Genomic DNA, 24,243 nt, shown 5'->3' on the forward strand with positions numbered 1-24,243 from the left:
TAGTGGTTTCAGGATATTTATTATGGTGCTCATTATTTCTAGGGTGAAAGTGGAGAGGCCACTGATGATGAAATGGCAACTCGGAAGGCAAAAAGCTGTAAGGAGTATCGTAATAGAAGTGGTTCGGATCCTCAAGATATTGATGAACAGGAGGAACCAGGTAGATACATTGCATCAGACTTAAAAGTCTCTCAGGGTTTTGCTCAAAATCTTTTTATACAGATATTTTTTATAGTGTTAAAAATACATTTATGATATAAATTTACTTTTGCAGTTGAAACAAAATGCTATAAACTTTCAAATTAATTTCTGTAGTTGTTCATGGTTCTTCTTACCTTGAACTTCAGTAGTACTTCCGTTCAGATGAAATGGGTATATGTGCTGTTCAGAATGTATCTTTTTGACTGTCTTGGGACAAATGTGGAATCCCTTCAGTGTCTTAACTACGTATTAATGAATTATGATATAGGTCTCTTGGTTGAAAGTATTTTTATCGGGCCAGATGTAATTGTGCTGCAAACTTTTGTTTTCTCCATAGATCAAAATATTATTATTAATGCTTCTCCATCTAACAACCTGCCATCAAGAAGAGCTCACTCTCTGACAGCATCTGGATCTCCTAATTTAGGAGCTGCAACATCTTCACCAGCAAGACCAGTCTCCTCTCCTGTAATGTCTTCAAGCAAGAGTCAGTCTAGGTAAGGACAAAATCAATGCTTTGATTTAAAAAGAAATAAAGTTTCTTGATGCCCATCAAATGTGGTTTTCCTGCCAAACTGATGAAATCTGACAAAAGCAATGCCAGAAATGTCATTAGCCTTTTGATAGACAACTGAAACACGTTGTAGGACAACATAGGACATTGAAGCTGAAATACCATGAATATAAGGATGGCTTTGTAGCAAGTCCCTGAGCAGCATGCTTCAGTTTATTTATGTTACAGAAGCAGATTGGAATGCTGTTCCAAAACTACACAAATATGGAGTTTAACTCTTTCTCCAGATCTTCTCCAAAATATAGTTATAGATTTCTTCTGTATAATGAAAGTCAACAGAAATGTTATAGATGTGTGAACTGAAGTTCTGAGGTTTCTCAGCACAAATCAGTTCTACCTGGAGGAGTATTAACTTTTGGTGACCTGATTCCTGGTGATGATTGCAGTGCTCTGTCAGGGAACTGGAAGAACAGATTTGAAATCTTTCTCTTACGGGCCTCTCCTCCTTTTTGTGTCACTTAGGCAGTGCAAAAGGTCATGGTGTGTGTGTGCAGAGACATTGCGCTATTGTATTAATTCTGTAAACAGTAATGGTGGTGGTGGTAGTAGTTGTAGTAATAACAACATAACAGCGCTAATATGTCAGGGCTGTGGATGGTACTTTGTGACATACAAGAAGACAGTCACAGCAGAGGCCTTCCAGTGCCTTTTAACAGAATGAATACTGAGGTATGGCTATGAGTATGTATCTTGGGGATTCCAGGAGAGCAATGGTAAACAATGGAAGGGATTACCGCTGCTAGTAGGACATTATTTGTGAAGAGACATGTCTTGTGTAATAGTTTATGTTGCGTATTTCTTAGGGGATTTTTTTTGACACTTAAAAAGGTTGGGTTTGGCAATAGGTGTGAGTAGTAGGTCCACCTGTGGACATCTCTGGTTGGCTGCTTCTCGTTTTAACACTGCTTTCTGGACTCTTTCTTTACTTTCTGTTCTTCAGTGTCATTCACAGCCATGGGATGAACATGCCAGACTAGGATTTCTCTCTGTAAAACTTTTATCTTCTTTTTTTTTTAAGGATTGGAACAGCTTTCTTTTACATTAAACTGAAGAAATACTGCTTAACTACTTCTGGAAACTGCTTCTCTGTTTTGTAAATCTGCTTTTTGCTTTTATGCCAAAATAATTGTTGTTCTCTAAATGAGATTAAAAGGCTCAACAGAGAGCTTGCATTCCTGGGGGAAGGACAGCTAATGTTCCTTTAAATCCTCTCAGTCCTGGGTTTCTGTACAGATGCTTGTGCAGCTTAGCACTGTGGGCCTCCCTGAGTTAGGACAGGTTTTCCCTGGCAAAGTTATCTGCAAACTCCACAGCATCGGTTGGTAGAGCTCTCCCCAGCTTGATACGACCCTCCTTGCTAGAATTTGCTCAAGATACATCTGTATGGCTGTTTCATCTGTCCTGAGGAAATCTTTCTCAGAGCAGAATTACATGTTTTGTCCATTACCTTGAACTAGTTTTCATGAGCTGTTAGGAGACTTGGAGCACTGGAGAGAGTTTTGTTCTTGGTATTCACCCTTTGGACCCTTGATAGGTCTGAATTGTGCTTGCCAGTTTTCATATGTGTGGACACCTCACACGTGCTAAAACAAATCTGTAGTGCTTCAACTGTGATCAGTAAGTCTAAGCTATCAAATAGCTGGCACTCTGCTTTGCTGCGAAGTCCTGTGATCATCCACCCTATATGTGTATTAATTCACTCCTGGGATCCCTTTTAGAGTAAGCCAGCTCATTGTCTCCAAGATGGAATTTAGGTGCAGTTCTGGGAATATTTGCTCCAGAGATACTTCTGTAGTTAGATAGTATGGATGGAGAGCTTAGTCAGTCTCAAACCATCTACAACACACTGTCGTGTAGGACATGCTCTGAGCAAAGATTGTACCTTCAGGCAATCCACCCCCAGTCGTGGCATGTCCTATTGCTTTGTGTTACATTAAGTAAATGGCAGTCTGTCAGGCAATAACGTGCCACAGCTTATTTCAGCCACTTCAGCTAGAACATACGCCAAAAATGAAAATCATGTCTTAGAGATAGGCAAGCACCAGGCAGGACCAAACCAGACCTGAGGCAGTTGCTGGGCAGTGCAGAGCAATGTGAACTTGAGCCTTTCAGCCCTGCTCAGGAGAAGTGGCCGGATGGATGCCTTTAGCAGTATAGATATAACTGACGGAGGAGCAGAGTGGGGCAGTGCTCCGCAAGCTGTGGTACGTATAGACTGTGAGCGGCACAATGTTCTTCCTGGAAGCTACTGCCCTTAACAGCAGTGTTACACAAGCGAAGTAAATTTGGGAACCCACACAGGCTGGACACAAACATCTTTTGTTTCTTTTTGCTCTGTTTTTGTTGTTAATTCTTCAGTCTCATAAAAATCAAATTACATACTTAGTTATATCCAACCAGTTTTGTCAGTAGCATCATAAATTAAGATAAAATGAATTATCCATTTTCCAAAGTAACAGAAAGCTGGAATGACCTAGGTAATGAAATAACCTAGGAAATACAGGATCCACTGGGAGTGCTTGTACATATTTGCATGTCTCTGCACAGATTAGAGCCCACAGAGTTTATTAATTCAGATTAGCGTCTGGATTTACACTGAAACACTGACAAGGCTTCATAGTTGGAGGCAGTGTTGGATGTGAGCTGGTTCTGTACATTAGGCGAGTGTGTGATCCCTCAAAGAACCTAGAGCGTAGGAGAGCGGGGAGCAGAGGAGCCCACCAGGCTGCACAGAAGCCTTTGCAGCGCAGACAGCTGAGCTGGTAACAAATGATTGTTAGCTGCAGTGTAGCAGCTAGGAAGAGAAGAGCAAGAGAGATTTGTAGTCCTTTTTCTCTTTTTCTTGCCATATAATATGTGCATTAAGTTTATCTGACCAGTAAATTAGATCGTCTCCACCAGGTGAGAAGCACTAAATAAAATAAAATTTCTTAAAGTAAAAAAAAAAAAAGTGAAATATAATTATAGTAATTTGAAAAGAGGAGGACCTGGCTGTCTTTGTTGTACACTTTAAATAATAGTAATTCTTATAGGTAGAGAATGAAAAGTGGTATTTTTACGTCTGGAACTCACCACCTTGATATTCCTGACCTTCTTACAAATAATTTATGTTGAGAATAAATCCTTGTACAATCCAGATGTCCAGATAATTTCCAAACACAGGTAGCCTGCAGGTGTCTTCTGTCATTCTTTCAAAGCAGATGTGCATCCAGCAAATTCCCAAGTTCTTTGAAAAATCTAGTGCTGCCTGTAAGATGGAGAAAACAGGGGGAAGGGTGGTAATGCCACTGGGAAACAGATAACAGGATATGGAAAATTGGAGATGGGGGCTTTTTTACGAGGAGGGAGTAAGCTGCCTCTCTCATTAGCTGTATTCAGGTATAATCCAAACTGCTGCTAACTACAGTTTTAGTTGGTGGTGGTAGTGGGGTTTTCTTGGAGTTTTTGTTTTGGTTTGGGGGTTTTGTGGGTTTTTTTGTGTTTTGGTTTTTTGTTGTTGTTGTTGTTTTGGGGGTTTTTTAACAACTTGTACGTATGAGCCATGGAATGCTTGTGGAAGATGCTCTTTAATGATGAGATCCAGTGAAACGCTGAGCATTGTCATCTGCTGCTGGTCTTCCATTCAGTACTGTACAGTTCCAGTCTGTTTTCTGGAGTCGAGAGACTTTCCTCATCATGGTTTATTTTTCTTGTCTGATAAAAATGTTAGGAATGATTTTAGCCAAAAAGTTATATGCAGTATGTCAGTACTTGCCATAGCGATGTCAAACAAATCTAACATTACCAACTAAAGTAGATGGTATTTTTTTAATACTTTTAAATCACATTCTGTTTTCAGTTGCATGCATCCATCCCAGGCCAGGAGGAGTTGAAGAATCTGGTCTAGGATATTTATGTGAAAAGTCGCCTGCTTGCAGCAGGTGACTGCAGATGTCTTTGGGAACACTGGACAACAAACTGGTCCTGTTTTTCCATCACAGCTGGTGGAACTATTTGTACTGAATCTCATGGTGGAATTCATAGATTAATGGATTTGTAGATTTTTAACATTACAGAGCAGTAGAGTCAGACACATGGTCACCTAGCCTTATATTTTGAAACAAATGCTGTAACTTCTGGAGTTAGTTATGGTTTAAACTAGACACTTTTTGTATTTATGCTGGCTGCTTAGATCCCTCCCTTTTCAGGATGCTGGTGCTGGTGGGTCCCATTCCTGGTGTGTGTGTCCATTGTTGTTTAGGCCCAGGAAGGGGTTCAAGAGCTGAGCCCATCATAGCGAATTAGTACATGAAATTCACTAAATTGTTCATACTGCTCAAGGGATTGTTCAAACTGAGCCCTGACAACACTTACTGGTGTCAGTCCTGTAGTAGCCTAAAGATTTGGTGTGTGGCTTTTGAAAGTGTACTGGTTCTGCTTCAAAAACTTTGTTCAGCTGCACAACTTAGGTTAACAATTGGAGTTATAAAAAAAAAATGGCTGTGCTTGGTGTTACTCAAGTCAACTAAAGTCATTAGCACCAAACAGCTAGTTGTTTATGAGATCATTTTCTGCCTTTGCTCTCAAGAAATTCCAGTCTGCTTTACTTCCTTCAGCCCACAAAGCTGAAAGGAAGAAATCATTAGAACCTCATTTCTAGAAGGAAATGGCCTCCAGAGGCTAGAAGAAGAAGAGGACTGTAGCTTGACCTGTCTTTGAGGTATCTGATGGTAATCCCAACTGTCCTTGGGAAGTATCCGGGAAACCCATGGGCTGAGAAAAAATGAGGGTTGAGTGCCAGGAAGGGGGAAGGGTTATGCTTCTTAAAATCTGCACCTTTAATGCTCCTAGATATGAGAGACCTCAGGTGCATAAGGAAAATATTTGTTTTTCTTTGCATATCCAGTCAGAATATTATTATTTTATTTTGACAGTGCAGAGCTTTAAACAATTCTACATCCATTTTATTTTTCCCTTATTAAATCTTCAAAAAACCTCATAAATGGCCTGCACTACAAAAATACTGGCATTGTTTTCTTTAAAGGGAAAAAGAGAATGCTTTCAGTTGTGCCATTTGCATTAGGCCCTTTTGCACATGGAAGAGTTTTAAATAGCATGCATAGACATTGATTCTGGCAAAGTCTGCAGTTGTCTTGAGGGAAAAGAGTAGCTGCTATAAAACAAGAAGGTACAAACTGCCGTTATGCGTCTTGTAAGATACTGCTTCTTCCAGATATTGGTAGTAAATGCACTAAGGAGAGCACAAATAAAGTATTAATGCAGTAAGGTGTAATATTTCGATAAGTAGAAATGTAACGTAACCAAACTACAGCAGTCTCCTTCTGATTTAGCACATGGAGCAGCAGTAGCTGGCATGGCCGCGTTAAAGGAGGAATGAAGGGGTTTCAGAACTTCATGGTGTCTGATAGTAACATGACTTTTGTGGAATTTGTAGAGCTCTTCAAATCTTTCAGGTAAAATATATTTTTGTTTGGTACTGATCTCATTCATCCAAGTTTATAAAAGAGCAAAAATTGAACTTTTCAACTCTTTTCACAGTGTCCGTAGCCGCAAGGATCTGAAAGACCTTTTCGATGTCTATGCTGTGCCTTGCAATCGATCCGGTTTAGAGCCTGCTCCACTTTACACTAATTTGAAGATTGATGAAAACAGTAGTGGATTCCAGCCTGATTTAGGTTTGTTAAAGAGAAAAATACAACTGTTAGACTGCTGAACAGCTTCAGTTATTGGCCTCAAGAAAAAGTGTTTTATTCTCATAAAGAACTATCAGTTAGAAGTTTAAGTAGAGGATTGTTCCCGTACGTCTGCTAATACCTAGTTAGCAGGATGTAAGACAGGTTATTTGTTCAGAAATGAAGGGAAGGAAAAGTCGTCCTGCTTTACCATAGCCAGATATATTTGTAACCGGTATAGTGTAATCGGTATAGTAGAGGCATAAAACTTGTTGCTGAGTGGCTGGGCTCAACACAGGGATCTGCATCTGGTTGCAGGAGCTCTGGAAGAGCTAAAACACTGAGCAAACGTAGGGAGGAGAAATGAGGAGGGTGTGCCCTGTGTCTCGTTTGGCTGTGTTTTTTCCTATCTGGTTTCCTAGTAGACCTCCTTTATGTGGGACAAGGGGGAAGGAAACCTCTGTCCCCATTTACATTCCTCAGTTTCCATAATCTAAGTCTGGAGCTTTGTCCATAGAATCATAGAATGGTTTGTGCTGGAAGGGACCTTAAAGACCATCTAGTTCCAACCCCCCTGCCATGGGAGGGGCCGCCTTCCACCAGACCAGGTTGCTCAAAGCCCCATCCAACCTGTCCTTGAACACTGCCAGGTAGGGGGCAGCCAGAGCTTCTCTGGGCTACCTGTTCCAGTGTCTCACCACCCTCACAGTGAAGAATTTCTTCCTTATATCTACTCTAAATCTACCCCCTTTCAGTCTGAAACCCTTGCCCCTCATCCTGTCACAACAATCCCTGGTAAAGAGTCCCTCCCCACCTTTCCTGTAGGCCCTCTTTAAGTACTGGAAGGCTGCAATGAATTTCCCCAGAGCCTTCTCTTCCCCAGGCTGAGCAACCCCAACTCTCTCAGCCTGTCCTCAGAGGGGAGGTGCTTCAGCCCCCTGATCATCTTCACGGCCCTCCTCTGGACCCACTCAAGCAGCTCCATGTCTTTCTTGTGCTGGGGACCCCAGAGCTGGATGCAGCATTCCACGTGGGGTCTCACCAGAGCAGAGTAGTGGGGGGAGAATCACCTCCCTTGACCTCCTGGCCACAATTCTCTTGATGCAGCCCAGGACATGGTTGCATTTCTGGGCTGCAAGTGCACGTTGCCAGGTCATGTGGAGCTTCCCATCAACCAGCACCCCCAAATTACTCCCCACAGGGCTGCTCTCGATCCACTCAGCAGCCTTTACCTGTGCTTGGGATTGCCCCAACCCAAGGTGCAGGACCTTGCACTTGGCCTTGTTGAACTTCATGATGTTCACATGGGCCCACCTCTCCAGCCTGTCAAGGTCCCTCTGGATGGCATCCCTTTTCTCCAGTGTGTCGACCACACCACACAGCTTGGTGTCGTCAGCAAATTTGCTGAGGGTGCACTCAGTCCCACTGTCCTTGTCACTGACAAAAGTGTTGAATAGCACCGGTCCCAATACCAACTCTTGAGGAACGCCACTTGAAAAGAAAGAAAAGTCTTTCTGCCAAGCAGTCTGTGAGGAGGGTACAGTACAATTGGCACATGAGACTGGAAGAAGATAAACAGTGATCGCATAGTGAAGGAAAGGCTTCAAGGCTGTACGTGGTGGTGAGAGGAAGCAGGAGGGTCCTTGTGACAGTGTGTGAGAGGGTGTGAATCCATGCTAATGGTTCTAGGATTTTGTTTATAGTAGTTGAACACTTACAGTCCACTCTCACTGTTTTCATACATGCTTTGTATTCTTTCTTCTACTAGTGAATAGAAGGAAGATGGTTTTGTTCTGATTTACTATGTCAATGCTAAAATATTCAAATATTCGTGTGTATTATCTGTTACATTATATTCTATACAGTATATGTAATATAGCTTATGTTTATATTTCCTTTTTTTTCTTTTAAGATTTGTTGACTAGGAATGTTTCAGACCTTGGTTTGTTCATTAAAAGCAGGCAGCAACTATCAGACAACCAGAGGCAAATATCTGATGCTATTGCTGCTGCCAGTATCGTAACCAATGGTACTGGAGTTGAAAGCACATCTCTGGGAATATTTGGAGTGGGAATCCAGCAGCTAAATGACTTCCTAGTGAATTGTCAAGGAGAACACTGCACCTATGATGAAATCCTCAGTATTATCCAGGTCTGTAATACAAACAACTTGCAGTTCCTTTTACTTGAACTTGTTACTTCTGTTTTCCCCACTAGCATTGTTCACCTTTTAGTCAGAATAGTATATCTGTGTGGATACCTCCTTTCACATGGATGTTGCTACTACAGTTTACTTGGATTTAAAATGTAATACTATCTTTATCTGGGCTATAAAATTGTGCAGATACCCATAAATACGTCCATAAAAAGAAAAAAAAATCATGCAGATAAAATGTTTTATTGGCTATGTGTGCTTATCTGGAAAGTGATGTCACCATTTGGGAAAAGTATTCATGACAGTACATTGTTTTCTCCTAGACTGGGACCACCTTTGATAGATCTTAATCCTAATTTGGAATTTTAAAAAAACCACTATTTCCGCATATTTTTATTTTATTATAAAATATTTTCCAGAGGAAACACAGACATTTTATTCCCTTTTGTACAATGGCTGAAGTCATTAGAAAGTATGCAGAAAATTTTTGATCCTCCAAACATGTGTTTGGAGTATACTCCAAAATTAAGCCCCCACTTAGCAGTTAACAAAGGCTAAAATGTATATATTTCAACTATCAACATGTAATATAAAATTGCAAAGTTTAAAAGACAGAAATTCTGAAGAAACATCAAGTTAGCATACCACAAGTCTGTTTAATTCAAGACAGTGGTGTGGTGTGTTAAAGCACAATAGATAGGAGAAGGATGCCTGATTATAGATCCTTTTTAATTTCAGCTTAGGTGCCGATTCTGTTTTGAACAGGAGGTTGGATTAGATGACCTTCCAACATCTTTTCCTACCTGAATGGTTCTATGATTTACAATTATGAGTTTAGTATGCTTGTTTAGTGATTTGTAAAACAATCATGAGCATACTGCAGGCACCGAATTACTTGATCCACAAAAAGACTGGTTTTACATACTAACTGGTTAGTTCGATGAGCAGTCTACACTATGAAAATACGAAAAAGGCATATTTCTAAGAATTGTTATTACATATCTCTTAAATGTCTTCCTCTTTATAGAAATTTGAACCCAGTGTGAATATGTGCCAGCAGGGGCTGCTATCTTTTGAAGGATTTGCAAGGTAATTATTTATGTGTTAATTTTTATATTTTGATATAAAGATGACACCAGTGTATTGATGTTTGTATGACAGTCACAAAATACTCAGCACAGCATAAACTTTCCTCACGTCTTCTCACCTCTAGATTTTTAATGGATAAAGACAACTTTGCCTCCAAAAATGATGAGTCACAAGAGAATGCTGACGACTTGCACTTTCCACTGTCATATTACTACATAGAATCTTCACACAATACTTACCTTACTGGCCATCAGCTTAAAGGGGAATCCTCGGTAGAGCTCTACAGCCAGGTATGCAGGATTTGATTGTTGTGTAGTTTTCAACATGAACTTGTTTGTTTAACTGGCAAGTCGCAGAAACATGACCTTTTTGCTTTGAAAATCTGAATGTCCTAAACCCCTGCTTGCAAAACGTTGGAAAACATGATGTGTGGGAAAGCTGCCTGTAAGCACAGTTGTGCTCAAATGCCTTTTCTAAGGCAAAAAAAAGGGTTTAGTTTGAGATTCATAGCATTTAGACACCAGTCGGTCTGACCCAACCTAACTAAAATTAGACTTTCCCACAGGAAAGACTGATCTAATGTTTTAGTTCATTCAGATGTCAAAAACGCTACTCACATACTGTACGTTGCACTGCAAAGACAAATTTCAAATGGAACTATAACTTCTAAAAACATTACTTCTAGGAATATTCTACGGTTTTTTAGACTTTATGCCTGGTTGGTAATGAACAGGGAAAGAACAATTTCTCCCTAGGGCTTTTGGTTCTGTGTTTGTTTGTGAGTGTGTGTATATATATGTATATATCTGTGTGTCTGTGTATTTACTAAATGCTAGAGAAAGAATCAAACTTCCTGTGTGTAGTGTTTTCATTACTCTAAATGTAATGACTCACCATTGAGAAAGGGTCATCTGGCATCCCATGTGCTGCTTTGCCTGGAGTTCTAAGACAGAGAGGTGAGGCTGTGTTAGGAAAGCTCAGATAACATGATTGCATTGAATAATGCAATTGCAAAGGAGGTTCCTGTAGTAGCACTGCACAGAGTGATGTGAGTATTGTGTTGGTAATAGATGGGAAGTGAAATAGAGATCAGCTGGCTCCAAAATTTTCATGATGCAGAAAAGCTTCTTCCTGTCCCTCAAGTAGTTGTCCCCAGAAGAGAAGGGGCACTTTGTTCTGGCTCAGTGTCTGGCGCTCTCAGAAGTGGTGGTGTGCCAGCTACAGACACAACTGCCTAAAATCTAATTATTCAGGTTTTGAATAGGAGAAATAATTTTTTCTTTGTTCATGAATGTTTTTGCTGAAAATGCTTTTGATTGTTGAGATCTTTGTTTTCAATAAAATATTTAACTGTAGTACAGGTAACTCTTTCAGTGATAGGCATGCTCAATGTTGATAGCAATAATAAGCTGGTCTGCCAACAGATGAATTAGCTTATCTTTCCCTCCATCCTTCCTCTTTGCTCCCTTCAGTGGTTTTCTAGCAAGTAGGGCTTTCTAAAATAAATAAATTAATAAATAAAAAAATGGATGGATGGATAGATGGCTGTAAATTAGCTTAATATCATTAAATAAGATGGCCTGGCACATTTCCAATCTAGCTATCCTCATGGAAGTTCTTCATAAGACATTATTTTCAGACCTTCTTCTATTTAAAAAACTAACAACAACAAAAAGAACCAGCAAACAAACTGCAGGTGCCATGCCCATAAGCTCTCATGGTAGCACCCTGGAATAAATTGCGATGTTGCTTTATAACTGCTTTTGCACATAGAAATATGGAATTGTTTCTCTCCCTGAGAACATTAAGCTATACATTAAGAACCACTTTCTGCCAACAGATTCCATGTGTCCTGTAAGAAACCTTGAATGCCAAAGCTTTATGGTACTTCTCCTAAGAACATAACTGCGTTCTTAATTTTCCCACTCTTTCTCAACCTAGAGAATGTAGTTAGCTGGGGACTGTAGCTTCTGTGGGGTATGTTTACTTCACAGAGATTGCTCTTTCCAGCACTTTTGCTGGATCACTGGGCTTTCATTTAGCTCTGCAATGTCTATCTCCTGTTTTCATGGCATGCCACTGTGGCTTGTGCGTGCTTACGCTGTTCAATTTCATTGTAGGTTCTTTTACAAGGCTGCAGAAGTGTAGAATTAGACTGCTGGGATGGTGATGATGGAATGCCCATCATTTATCATGGGCACACTCTTACTACTAAGATCTCTTTTAAGGTATGTTGGTAATTGCACATAGAAAGAAAAAAATGAGAATAAAATCAGTAACTTTTTCTCTAATGAAGGAAAAAATTCACCTACTAGAAAAGTACAAATCCTAATGGGCTAAATCCTAATAGAGTATGAACTATGGACTGCATCAGACATGAATTCCTCAATTGTAAACATTATACTTTTCAGATTAGTTTTTGTAGCGTATGTACTGTAATTTTCTGTCTTTTTATTGTTAACATAACTAACATAAGTAGCTGTTACCAGTTCTGTTGTAACAAGATGCTAGGTTGATCTGTAGGAGCTTGTTCTGAAAGCAAATTGTGAATTCTTTCTTCTTAGAGGGGAAAACAGATGCCTGCCTTTCCCCTTTTTCAACTAACGGAAAGTTAACTGAATGCTGCAAAATAATCACATGTTCTTTCAATGACCTTTCTTTCTCACAGGAGGTAGTCGAAGCTATTGATCGCAATGCATTTATCACCTCCGACATGCCAATTATCATATCAATAGAAAACCACTGTTCATTGCCTCAGCAACGCAAGATGGCTGAAATTTTCAAGGTAGGCCCTAAATTTTGGTAAATTATTCTAAGCACATACCTTGGGATTTTTCATAATATATGACATGTTCTCAATATTTCAGAATGTATTTGGAGATAAGCTGGTAACGAAGTTTTTATTTGAGAGTGACTTTTCTGATGATCCTATGCTTCCTTCACCTGGCCAACTGAAAAGGAAAATCCTGCTTAAAAACAAGAAGCTGAAAGCCCATCAAACACCAGTGGATATATTGAAACAAAAGGTAAAGTCCTTCGTTAATAGCAAGCAGTGAGACCTAACTTTTGTTAGAAATAATTCATTTGTGTTTGAAGCTTTTGCCATTCCAGTATGGTACAGCAGAATAATCTAATGCATATTCGTACTTGGAAGACTCACAGTGCATTGCAACACTTTCAAATAAGTAGACAAGACAGAAAGTATAGATACAGCATAACAAAATTTTACTGTATTTTAGTTTTATAATACTTCATATTATGATGTATACCACGTGCCCTATGTGATAAATGTAAATGGAGTTTCACTCTGAGGCTATAACATTTGCTATTCATGTTTGTTGAGAAATAGTGATATGCATGGAGGATGTGTGTATATGTACAGTATGTAGTAATTTTTAGTGGAATTCTGCTTTGTTTCTTTTTTCTTATTCAAACAAGGCAAATACTGTCTCTCTTACTCCCTTTTCGGCGGCGACTGCTATTCAAGTAATGCTTGTACCTATATGAGAATTTTTTTTGTTTCTAAAAATTACGGCTGCATTTCTGGTAGCCTTGATTTAACAATGGCTATGGTTAGTCAGCAATTAGGTTGAATCCTTGAAAACTAATTGCTTTTACCCAAAATGTAACCACAATTGAATTAAAATGGAATTCGTGTATCAGGGTAAGTAAATCACACTGATCATACCAGTGTATCTTTTTTAAAAATTTTAAATTGTTTCCACAACAGCATGCCTCAGACTGGAAAAAGGGAGTCTTGCTCTGAATAATGTGCAAAGTGGATGTCTTCCCATAATTAATTAGGCTTCATATCTTACTGGGTGTTTTTCTATCAATAGAAGTTTTCTTTATGTTCAAACCCTTAAAATGGTATTTTAGTTCAGTCTTAACAATCTTACTTATTTCTAATTATATATGTATTCAGTGCTTTCATATAAATAAACTACGATGTAAACAGTGATGAAAACTCTTCTGCTTTTTAAAAACACCAATAATGTAATAAGTCATTCTGTTGCCATAGGCTCACCAGCTGGCACATATGCAAGCACAGGCTAGCAATGGTGCTAGCAACCCCACACCTACCAATGAAGAGGAAGAAGATGAAGAGGATGAATACGACTATGACTATGAATCTCTCTCTGATGGTAACAATGTTTATTTATTTCAGTGCTGTTTTTAGAACTGTAGCAACAAAGCATGTAAATATGCTAGTTCAGGAATGATGTATAGGTAAGTTGATCTTACCTTGTGAGAGGAAGATGTACTAAATGTCTTTGATGGCACTTTGGTGCAGTAGTCTATAATACTGTAAAAATAATTTGACTGTGTAGAGGACTTGAGTGTGATTTTAACTCCAACCAGTAGATGTTTTAACTGTGCAGTGTATACTAAATTGTAGCATTTATATTATTTATATTATGCAAAAATGGTTGTGTTCATAGTGTACTCTATCTACATTCACCTGTATTGACTTTCAAAGGAGTTTAGACACCTGAAAGCTCAAGGTTCACAACAGGCTTAGCCCTTGCATCTGCATGACTGCCATTAAATTGACGTAAGATGCAGATTCTCCAAAGTCCTCCTTGGTTACTGTCTAATCCTAGATACCCCTGAAGTACCTATTTTAGTTACACTTTCAGCATCAGCTGTTCAATCCATGCGTAAAGGCACAGAAGCCACTGAGTCCCTGGCTTGTTCAATAAAGATGACTTTATTAAAGCTTTAGCTGCTCAGTGAAAAAATGTCAAGGCATGCCTTACTGACTTGCCTTGTAAGTTCATGTGCTATCGATGCTTCAGCTATCCTAGCCTTCAGGAACTGGCAGTTTACCATAAATCCACCTTTTGGAGCAGTTTATAGATTGGATATAATGATTGGCATGCCAGAGGTCATAAAATATACTGCAGTTACTTCCACTACTTCCTTAGTTCTTCAATCAGACACGTTCGATTCAACTACAGATGAAGGACAGAGTGGGCCACACTGAGACAGCTGAGCTGAAATCATGCATCTTTTTTTGCTTCTCTTGCTGCAGGGCTGGTAGATTCTGGCAGAGCAAACAGCTGGAGTCAGAAACATTTAATCCTCTCAAGTTTTGTCAAAGGACATTTGTCAAAACCCCCATGCGTGGATTGAACAAGCTGGGGTGCATCTAAACGGGTTACTTGTTATTTTTAATTGGTGATTTTCAGAGAATATATCAAAGGAGATCACAGTGCCAAATGAAAGCAGTGATGGTACAAGTGTTACTGAGTTTTTGGGTAGTTAAATGCTGCACCATTGTTAAACTCCATGAATGGGTCACAGAACTGACCAAGGGGACAAAAAAGTTACAGGTGGGTTCTAGTGTAGATAAACATAAGGTAATAAATACATTTAGGGGAAAAAACTTAAACCTTGCTTGTATGGTTCTAAGCTCAACAATGGCAGTATCAGTTTGGGAGATCATGCAAATATTGAAAGTTCTCTGACATCCTCAGTTTGGTGTGCAGTGACAGCCAAAAGATGGGGATCATCAGGAACGGTACTGAAAACAAAACATCTTTTTGCTTCTATATAAAACCTTCATGTGCCACATCTTGAGTTCTGTGTCCAGTTCTTGCCTCCAGATCTTGAGAAGCATATGGTGGCGTTAAGGAAGTTAGAGAGAAGGGCAACCAAAAAAGTGAAGGGAGTGCGGCAGTGGCCTTGGATGAGTCTGAAAAGCCTGGAATTATCTAACTGGTAGAGAAGAGGACTGAGGGGTGAATTTGAAGCAAGTTTACTAAATAGTGAGGTGGTGCATAAGGGGAGTACAGAACTGTTAGTCATTGAATCTAGGAGGTCCTGAGTAAAGCAAGTGGAAGATCAGACTAAAATAGGTAAAATAAATTCTTTGTGCAGCTGGTAGTAAACTTCTGGAATTTGCTGCCACGGGAAATTGCAGAAGCAAAAGGTATTGGCAGGTTGAAAAAAAAGGATTGGACAAATTAATTGACAGGTTTATAAGCAAATGTTGTAGGTAGAAACATGCAGTCCAGCATCCCTAATATTCAGTGGTTGTGGATGTTGGGGTCACACTAGGGAAGTAGACCATGACTGGTGGCTGGATGCACTCTTTAAACAGCATCTCCCATTGCCACTCTCAGAAAGAGAATGCTGAGCTAGGTGGACCATTCGTCTAACGCAGTTGGGCATGTTCTTCTAGGCGAATGGTAAAGTACTTCACTCATTGAGCCTTTAAGTCTAATGGGTACCTGTTTAAGTTCTAGGTACCATGTTCAGAGATGTAAGGCTCAAGCATGCCCTGCAGCCCAGGACTTCTTCCCAGTTGGTCTCTTATTTACATTACTTGCTTCTGTGTACCATGATCAACAAAAAGCCAAAAAATTAATGAATGCAGTTCAGACCTCACACTGCTTGTGGCATAGCAGTATTATTTGTGCTAATATGAAAATTTATGAGTTTGGTGCCAGTGCTGCCTTCAGTTGCGTTTTGCTAGAAATTTGGCCTAACTCGCTGCTTGAGAATACTCCTTGTGTGAGTCAGGGTGGAGATAGTGTAGATGTAATTTGCTGTGAAAAACTTAGATCTTTGTTACCAGACTCACCAGGAAAGTATTGCAAACTAACTGCAGTAAGGGATATTTGGGCAATGTTCTAGTTAAGAGAAGGTTTGAGAAATCTGAAGCTAGCAAGAAACGTTCACACCTTCCGATATATAAAGGAATTTAGTACAATCATTATTCTTTGGGATCTTTAATTATGTTAATATTTTGGCAAAACTAATCTAAATAATGGTCTGTAAACTTCCTAAAAGTTTTTCAGTTTTATTTCCTTTACTGATACATTAGGTTTGCATAAGGCTGTTTTACAACTGACAATTTTCGTTTCTCTGGCTGTAAATCTTATTTTCCTTTACTCTTATTTCCTCTCTGACTCCATTTCCCTGTAGCTGATGTCCTTAATGCTTCTCCTGCTCCTAACAGCCAGGAAGGTAAAGGCCACTTGGTTGAGCATTTTAACTGCATGAAATCAGCACTGCATCTCCAGCCTGTTGAATGTGACAGTGTGAATATGTGGTTTCTACTTCATATTGAAAATGCAACCAGATATTTTTATATGGCATTGTTAACTGGTCAGAAACTGTTAGAAGGCTGCATGTGTGACACTGGTTGTGCATAAAAAGAGTATGGTCAAAGCATCAGGAATATCAGGAATGAAATTAAACCATTCCTTTTGTGACAGTTACAATATTTTGGTCCAGAAAGACCAAATCAGTAGGTGTATTATTCTCTGATAATTATGCAGCTTTGAAAAGGAATTCTATAGATGTAAAAAATATTTGTTCATGGTGAATGTAAGGAGAGGAAAGCCAGAACTTGCTGTGCAAAGACGCGTACATGTTTGATGTGGTTAACTGTGTTTGGTCTTGAGCAATTCTGTGTTGTTCAGGAGTATCAGTTGTTTTCAGATGGCAAGCTTCATTCATTAAATGGTTTTGTTTAAGCATCTTCTGAGCACAAAAGGATGGGCTTTAAAAGAAGTGCAACATATTAACCAAGGCCGAGCATTAAGTTTTTAAAGTAGAAAGTTACTACTAAAAGAGAATGCTTTGACCAGTAAATGCGTTATTTTGGCTTTTGGTTATTCAGATAGGATTCACAGCATTGTCCACAAATATTGTTAATTCAAATTAAATTTTCAGTTGAAATTGTCTGGCTTTATGTTTATTAAAATCTCGTTCATTTTTAGATAACATTCTTGAAGACCGACCTGAGAATAAATTATCAAGTGATAAACTGCAGTTTGAATATAACGAAGAGGCTGCCAAACGAATAAAGAAGGCTGATTGTGCTACTTACAGTAATAAAGGAAAGGTAGTTCTGCTTTTTCCCCTTTCTCAGCCACACTTTGATAGACAACCAGCTTCAAAAGGTTTTGAGCACTTTAGGTACCTGAGACATCAGATGGCAAATGCGCTTTAATGAAGACAAATAGTAGAAAGCATGGAAATACACCAGAGAAAATAGATGAAATAGAGCAAATGCTCAACATAGTGTTCAAGAAAAGTCCTCAGGGGTTATTGTATGTACAGGCTGTTGGCTGAAAATTTTAACTGTCGTTGCTTTCAGTGAACGACTTCATTGAAGCTAGATCTAGAAGTTTATTTAGATATCTATTTTCTATTAACAGCGATGAAACTGAAGATTTAATCTGAATCTTCTGCATCTTTGTGTACCTAAATAACTTTAAAATACTGCATTATGATATCAGATAGCCACATTACCTTCTTTAAATCATCTGACAACTGAACCAGTGCACTGCTATTTAATAAATTGTATTTTCTCCAGAAGACAGATTTTTTTTTTTTTGTCTAATGTTTGTAAAACTGACTCTGAGGCCTTTGCACACTAACACAGTATCAGTAACAGGTATTGATGCATAAACCCGCTCATGGAGATGTGTTAGGTGAAGACAGCAAACCATATTGGAAGAAAGAGAGAAAGGATTTTAAGGACAGATGTAAGATATGCAAGAATATTTCACATTCAGTAATTTCATTATTATATGTTCTTGGAATTGTTACTTAGGTTTATGACATGGAGCTGGGTGAAGAATTCTATCTTCCGCAAAATAAGAAGGAAAGCAGACAGATAGCCCCAGAGCTATCAGACCTTGTCATTTACTGTCAAGCTGTGAAGTTCCCCGGTAAGTACACTGCCCTGTTTTTTTGCTTTAAGCTTTCTAATGCTTTGAGACATTACGTTTATGTTTTAAATTAGTTAGTACAAGCATTTTGAAATTGAAGTAGTTGAGTAGCTTTTTCCTTGGTGATTTGGTAGTCTACATAATAATAGCTCCTGGCTGAGAAGTAGTATTCATAAATTATGTGAAGACATGTTGTTTGTCATATTAAAATGTTTACAAAAGTGAAATTTACCAGTCTTCACAACTTAGACACTGTTTCATTGCCAAGGGACAGACACAGAAAGCTTTACTTTAAGAGCTCCGAGTTTCCATGTAAGGACATACTGAATTAGGAAGGAAAATATTCTGAAAACCTTGCGGGAAGAGCTTGTCACATTTCTTTAAGTGACCTTAGTTTAGTGCCTTTCACCTCTGCCTACAGCTGCATCTCCTGTTCTATCCTAAGTGGATGGGAGGGGAGCCATTTGGGGGGGCAAAGCAGCTTTTTCATGGGGTGGGTGAGGACAGCTGTTTACACGCTCAGACACAGTCTTTGTGGAAGTGGATAAGGAAATAGGAGGGTGGTCTTTTGCACGGTAGGAAGAATAATGTTTGCAGAGGAAAAGGAGAGGGAGTAACTGAAGAGGCAATCACTGATAGTTACTTATTCAGTACTGAAACATGAGGTTGAGTATGTTTTGGCTCAAACTGTGTACAAAAATACTTTTAAATTGAGAATATATTGTTTATTGATGTGTTTAACGTTTTGAATGAAAAATCTGCTTTTTTAATGGGATGGTTCTCTGTGGAAAAGTTCTCAATTCTGCCAAATCGTGATCTTATACAAATAGAACTATAATCAGATTAGAGAAGCTAACCGAACATAAAATACTGTCAAATAGGCAAGATAAACATGCTGAAAAATGGAGACACATTCTTTTATAATCTTCTATAACTTTAAGAATTGTAGGTGTCACTTGTAAAAGTAACAACTTCTAAAAATGCTTATCTGGTACTTTTAAAATGAAATCTGCAATGAGATATCTTTGAAATAAAATATTTTCTTTTAAAGAATTATATTCAAGATTAAACAGACATAGTTTAAGTGGTTCCAAGCATTTTGACACACAGAGAAGTTCTGATGTTCTATGAAAACTTTAAAATATTTTTGGTTTTTAATGTAAGTTCAGTTATAAAAGAAATACCTTTCCTTATTGGATTTCTTCCTCTTCCTTTGAAGGGGAAATGAATAGAACAATTAAGAAAGTAAGTTACTTTCACAGATGAACACATGAAGCTGTAGAAATTAGTTTTCCAACAAACTTTGTTGCCTTTGAGACAAATACTGCCTTTTCTGCAAAATACGTAGACTTCCGTGGCCGCCATGCATTGGTTCCTCTGCTCAGATGGAGGGCACAGACCTGATGCACTGCCATGCACCAATATATCATCCATTAATAATGAGAACAAGGCTGGTAGATCCATGTAGCTCTATTGACCAGGTTCCTGACCAACTCAGAAAATGCAAGAGTTTCGGAAGTAGGGAGGGCACAATTCATGTCAGTGGCTGATCAATGGTGTAAATATTTTATTTCTCCCATCTTCATATATTTCTAGTCTGTGTTTACAGTTACCTGTGTTCCTGAATGTTAATCACTGTTTTGTGACTATAAAAAGGACAAGGACCATTATGTTCACTTATTCTAGCCTACTGAGTAACAGAGACTTCCCTATGTGCTCCCTGGTCAAAACAGAATTTGTCATGTGGAGAAAATAACACCTCTTGTTTATAAAGTCTCTGGTAGCAAGGAACCCACCACAACTCTTGTTGTTTCAGTGGATTTTGATCCTTACAGTCCTTGCTTAACTTCAGTTTCAGTGTGTTGAATATCATCATGCCATTATCTAAGAGAGTGAAGGTCTGTTCGTTTGGGTCACCCAAGATGAGAGCAGTGAAGCAAACTTGAGCACAGTACTGCTGTAACCCACTGGCACATGGCTCGTTGCCTCGGTGTTGAGGGTCCTTACACAATGAGTAGAGAAAGTTGAGTACCTGAAAACACGATCTGCGCAATCAAGTGCAGAGAGCAGGGAGTCACCTGAGCTAACCAGCCTGAAATTCAGTCATTACCTCCATTGTATCAGGCTAGCTGTCCCTATGGTATCACTTTTCAAAAAATTAAAGTGAACATTAACAAGGGCACCCTGCATACGAAAGTACCGCAAATGCTTTTTCAGGGTCTGCAAACCTGCAGACAAACTGTCAGTCTGAAACGCGTGGTGAGAGGGTGACAAAATACAGTTTAACCTGTTATTTTAGCATGGTTAGAATAAGAAGGACAGGCAAGTTTGCCATCCTCTGGATTAAAAAGCTAAAAGCAGTAAAGCAGTGTGGTTGTGTCTAACATGAGAGACAGGCACTAAATTATGTAACTTGGAAGATTAACATAGGGGTTGTAGGGAAATATAAAACATTTACTCTGTCATTATGGTAGTCTGATAGGATCTATGTGCAGTGTGGTGGGATCTAAACTGGTCCTGCTTTGACCAGAGAGTTGGACCAGATAACTTCCAGATGCTTGCCAACTTCCATTATTTTACGAATTTATGGTTCTATGAATAGGTGATGCTACATGTTGGAGTCAAGTTTAAATTGGAGTGAAAAATGGAGCTTGTCTCTGGGAGGAGGTGTGTCACATGCAAAACACGGCCATGGGAAAGACTGAAAGAAAACTCCCAGCTGCAGCTTACCCTGTGGCCATCAGGTTGGGTTCAGTTAACCCTGGTGTTTTGCATTGCACTCTGGTGATTTATGAGGTTAGTCTGTTTCCTCAGTGACTGTCTCCACAACAGGATTCTGAAACCTGGATCTTGCTTGCCAAATCCATTTGATCCATTGAAAACTGGGATTAAATAGTGCTGGAAGCACACAGTGCATAACTCCTCATTCTTCTAGTCAGTTCGTATTCCTTGATCTCAGCTTCTACCATCTTCTGTGGTTTATGTGTATGCTTTGGCCCAAAGAGATGGTACGTCTCCAATGCTGAAAACATTTATGTATATCCTAAATTTTACTAACCCAAGCAGTTCCGTTGAAACTATCAGCATAATTTTACTAAGTACATGTAGACATGCCATAAAGATGGAGAGCTGAAAATTTACAGCTGTGGACAGACTTCATTAGGAGAGAGTCCAATGTATCCTCTTTGTGATTTATATTTGTAGTTGAAATATTAGTATTAAGTACAGAACTTAGGCAGGTGCGAATTAATGTGAGTTCATGAGGGTCATTTTATGAGTCACAGTTAAGCAAATAACTAGGTACTTGCTTTGTTCTATTTTGTATCACAAGTACATCTTGGGTCTCTGAGAGCATCCCACACATCACTGCTGTGGGTGTCAGAATAACCATCATGCGTTTTGACTGACTTTAATTTTGGTCTGCTGTGTGCTCTCTCCAAGTCAACAGAAAGAAACTGACCTTAAGGGGGATTAAGTCTGTTGACTTCACTGGGATTTAGGTCATGATTTTAGTGATTATTTTGCTAGAATGCATATGTTTGAATAATAGCTATACTAGAGCTTTCCAGCTCCACTTCTAGTACATATTGGCCATTAAATGCTTAATGGATTTTGCACACCTACTGTATTTCCCATCATTGAAATATAAATTCTAAACAGAAGAAGAAAACTCTGAAAACATCTTAAGTTTAAACTGTTTAACAAACAGAATTTGGGCTGTTTCCTTTACATTATATCTTTAAATCATATTCTTGCATTTATTTAATTATGTAGGTATCCTATCCCAGATGAATTCCATTATATTCACTATCGTACAGATTTATTCCTTCTGTAGAAAGGATTTTTTTTTTTTAAATTGTTCTAAGGATGAATACATTGGGACTATTACTGAAGATTTTTTTAATTAGGACTATTTGGTAATTTGAGACAGAGCCACTACCTTCCTCAAGCCAAAAAGTAAAATAGAGAAAAGTTACATCACAGAGAGATAACTGTGTATTGTATTGCTTCGTATAAGTTTTTAAATCCATTGTATATATAAACATACGCAATATATACATATATAAAGCCATGTATGTATGTATGTATGTAAAGATGTTAAAATTAAATGATGGAGAAAATACACTACTTGCCCTGTGTACTACATATCAGGAGTATTCATGCCTTCAAAAAATAATGTAAAATACGATGGAAAATGTCATGCCCTCTTGGTCATGTTTTTTGGCTCATTTATTTTACATTTATGGGAACAGGCTTGTCAACTCTAAACCCATCTGGCTCTAGCAGAGGAAAAGAAAGAAAAAGCAGGAAGTCCATTTTTGGCAACAATCCTGGCAGGCTGAGCCCTGGGGAGTCAGCTACTCTTGCCAAAGCATCTGGAAAAGGTAAAGTTAGCATCTTCTTTCACCAGTCATGTGGAATGACTCTGTAATCCAACACGTGTACCAGACCAAGCTGTTAAAGATCAAATACTTTACAATGTGTAAGATGTTGAACTCTGGAATGTTTTTTTGTTAGTGCAGCAGCTATTACAGTAACACTATTATAACTGTAGTGTTGAGTGTGGAATGTTAAAATAGGATTACTTGGTTGGGAATATGAAGACCCTAATTCATAAACGATTCAAAACTAACATAGATTTTAAGTGACGTATCTTAAAGTTTGTAGTTTAAAAGGTATGAATGAATGTTTTCAAAGGACAAATTGAAGGCAGAACTGTTGGGCTGGATCCAGAAAAGGAATTTTAGTGCCTGAAGTAGGACTTAGTTGCCTAACATTCAGCCAAGTCCAAACGTGTAATTGTGCAAACTCCTGTGTTCAGTCTTGGAGGTATTTAGACTCCACAGGTGATTCAGTTTGTGAACCTGGAAACTGTGCTTCTGCATATGAACAGATGTAGAGTAGTACAAAGAAAGTACAGAAAAGGTCCTGGAGCAGGGATGAGCCATAAACAGAGAGTTACAGAGTTGTAGCCTTTCTTGTACTCATTTTCTGGCTCAAGGAATGTTGCATTTCTTTCAGCCCAAGGGCCCAGCTGCAGCAGACTGGTTAGATTCCCTTCTAGAGGCAAGTGCCCTAAAAATGAAAAAGTCTAGGGCCTAATTCTAAAGGACAGAAGTATTTTGCTGGCTTTGTCCCCTAACTCTTACAGCCTCTGTAGACTGCCTGTTTGGAGACTTAGCAGATGTGTTTCAATCTCGCCTCACTTCCTCATGTAAAATTATATGTATAAATAAGAAGAATGGAATTTTATTCCTTTATTTTATTGAGGCAGATGCCAATTAAGTATTTATTTATGAAAATGGTTGTTAGCACATCTAATCACGGTATCATTTCAATATTTAAACATTATGTTTCCTCTCATGGATTGTTCTTACTGTATAAGAAGGAATGTGATACACTGAGTAGTGTCATTTTCCAGGATCACTTTTTTCTATGATAACCAAAGTATGCACTCATACTTCACTAGAAAACGGTGGATTTTGGGAGTCTCTGGATCTGCAGCTGTAACTCGGGGTACTGTTTGTTTTCCAGGTCCTTTTGATGCGATGCGGCAGACCTGGGAAGATCCTTGCTCTCCTTACAACTCTCCAGCTTCTCTCAGTGCTATCATAAGGACACCCAAGTGCTACCATATCTCCTCCCTGAATGAGAACGCTGCCAAGCGGCTGTGCAGGCGGTACTCTCAGAAGCTGATCCAGCACACCACCTGTCAGCTCCTGAGGACCTACCCTGCTGCCACACGCATTGACTCCTCAAATCCCAATCCACTGATCTTCTGGCTCCATGGCGTACAGCTCGTGGCTCTTAACTACCAAACAGATGGTATGGGTACACGAACACACATTTTAATACATTTTAA

At 38.9% G+C, this 24,243-nt stretch overlaps 1 protein-coding gene across 2 annotated transcripts in view; it reads left to right on the forward strand.

The window, feature by feature from the left end:
• PLCE1 (phospholipase C epsilon 1) overlaps positions 1 to 24,243 on the forward strand; it is a 134,331-nt gene that overhangs the window by 101,419 nt on the left and 8,669 nt on the right. For both annotated transcript variants that reach the window (XM_086466398.1, XM_009954846.1), the window contains 15 exons: positions 43 to 160; positions 539 to 698; positions 6,106 to 6,228; positions 6,314 to 6,450; positions 8,360 to 8,598; positions 9,629 to 9,690; positions 9,815 to 9,980; positions 11,811 to 11,918; positions 12,359 to 12,475; positions 12,558 to 12,716; positions 13,712 to 13,835; positions 17,424 to 17,548; positions 18,263 to 18,380; positions 22,634 to 22,765; positions 23,916 to 24,206. In XM_086466398.1, coding sequence (XP_086322524.1) covers positions 43 to 160; positions 539 to 698; positions 6,106 to 6,228; positions 6,314 to 6,450; positions 8,360 to 8,598; positions 9,629 to 9,690; positions 9,815 to 9,980; positions 11,811 to 11,918; positions 12,359 to 12,475; positions 12,558 to 12,716; positions 13,712 to 13,835; positions 17,424 to 17,548; positions 18,263 to 18,380; positions 22,634 to 22,765; positions 23,916 to 24,206 — 2,179 coding nt within the window. The remainder of the gene's footprint in view (positions 1 to 42; positions 161 to 538; positions 699 to 6,105; positions 6,229 to 6,313; positions 6,451 to 8,359; positions 8,599 to 9,628; positions 9,691 to 9,814; positions 9,981 to 11,810; positions 11,919 to 12,358; positions 12,476 to 12,557; positions 12,717 to 13,711; positions 13,836 to 17,423; positions 17,549 to 18,262; positions 18,381 to 22,633; positions 22,766 to 23,915; positions 24,207 to 24,243) is intronic.

The sequence above is a fragment of the Leptosomus discolor genome, chromosome 6 (assembly GCF_034619465.1).
Source record: "Leptosomus discolor isolate bLepDis1 chromosome 6, bLepDis1.hap2, whole genome shotgun sequence".
NCBI lineage: Eukaryota > Metazoa > Chordata > Aves > Leptosomiformes > Leptosomidae > Leptosomus > Leptosomus discolor.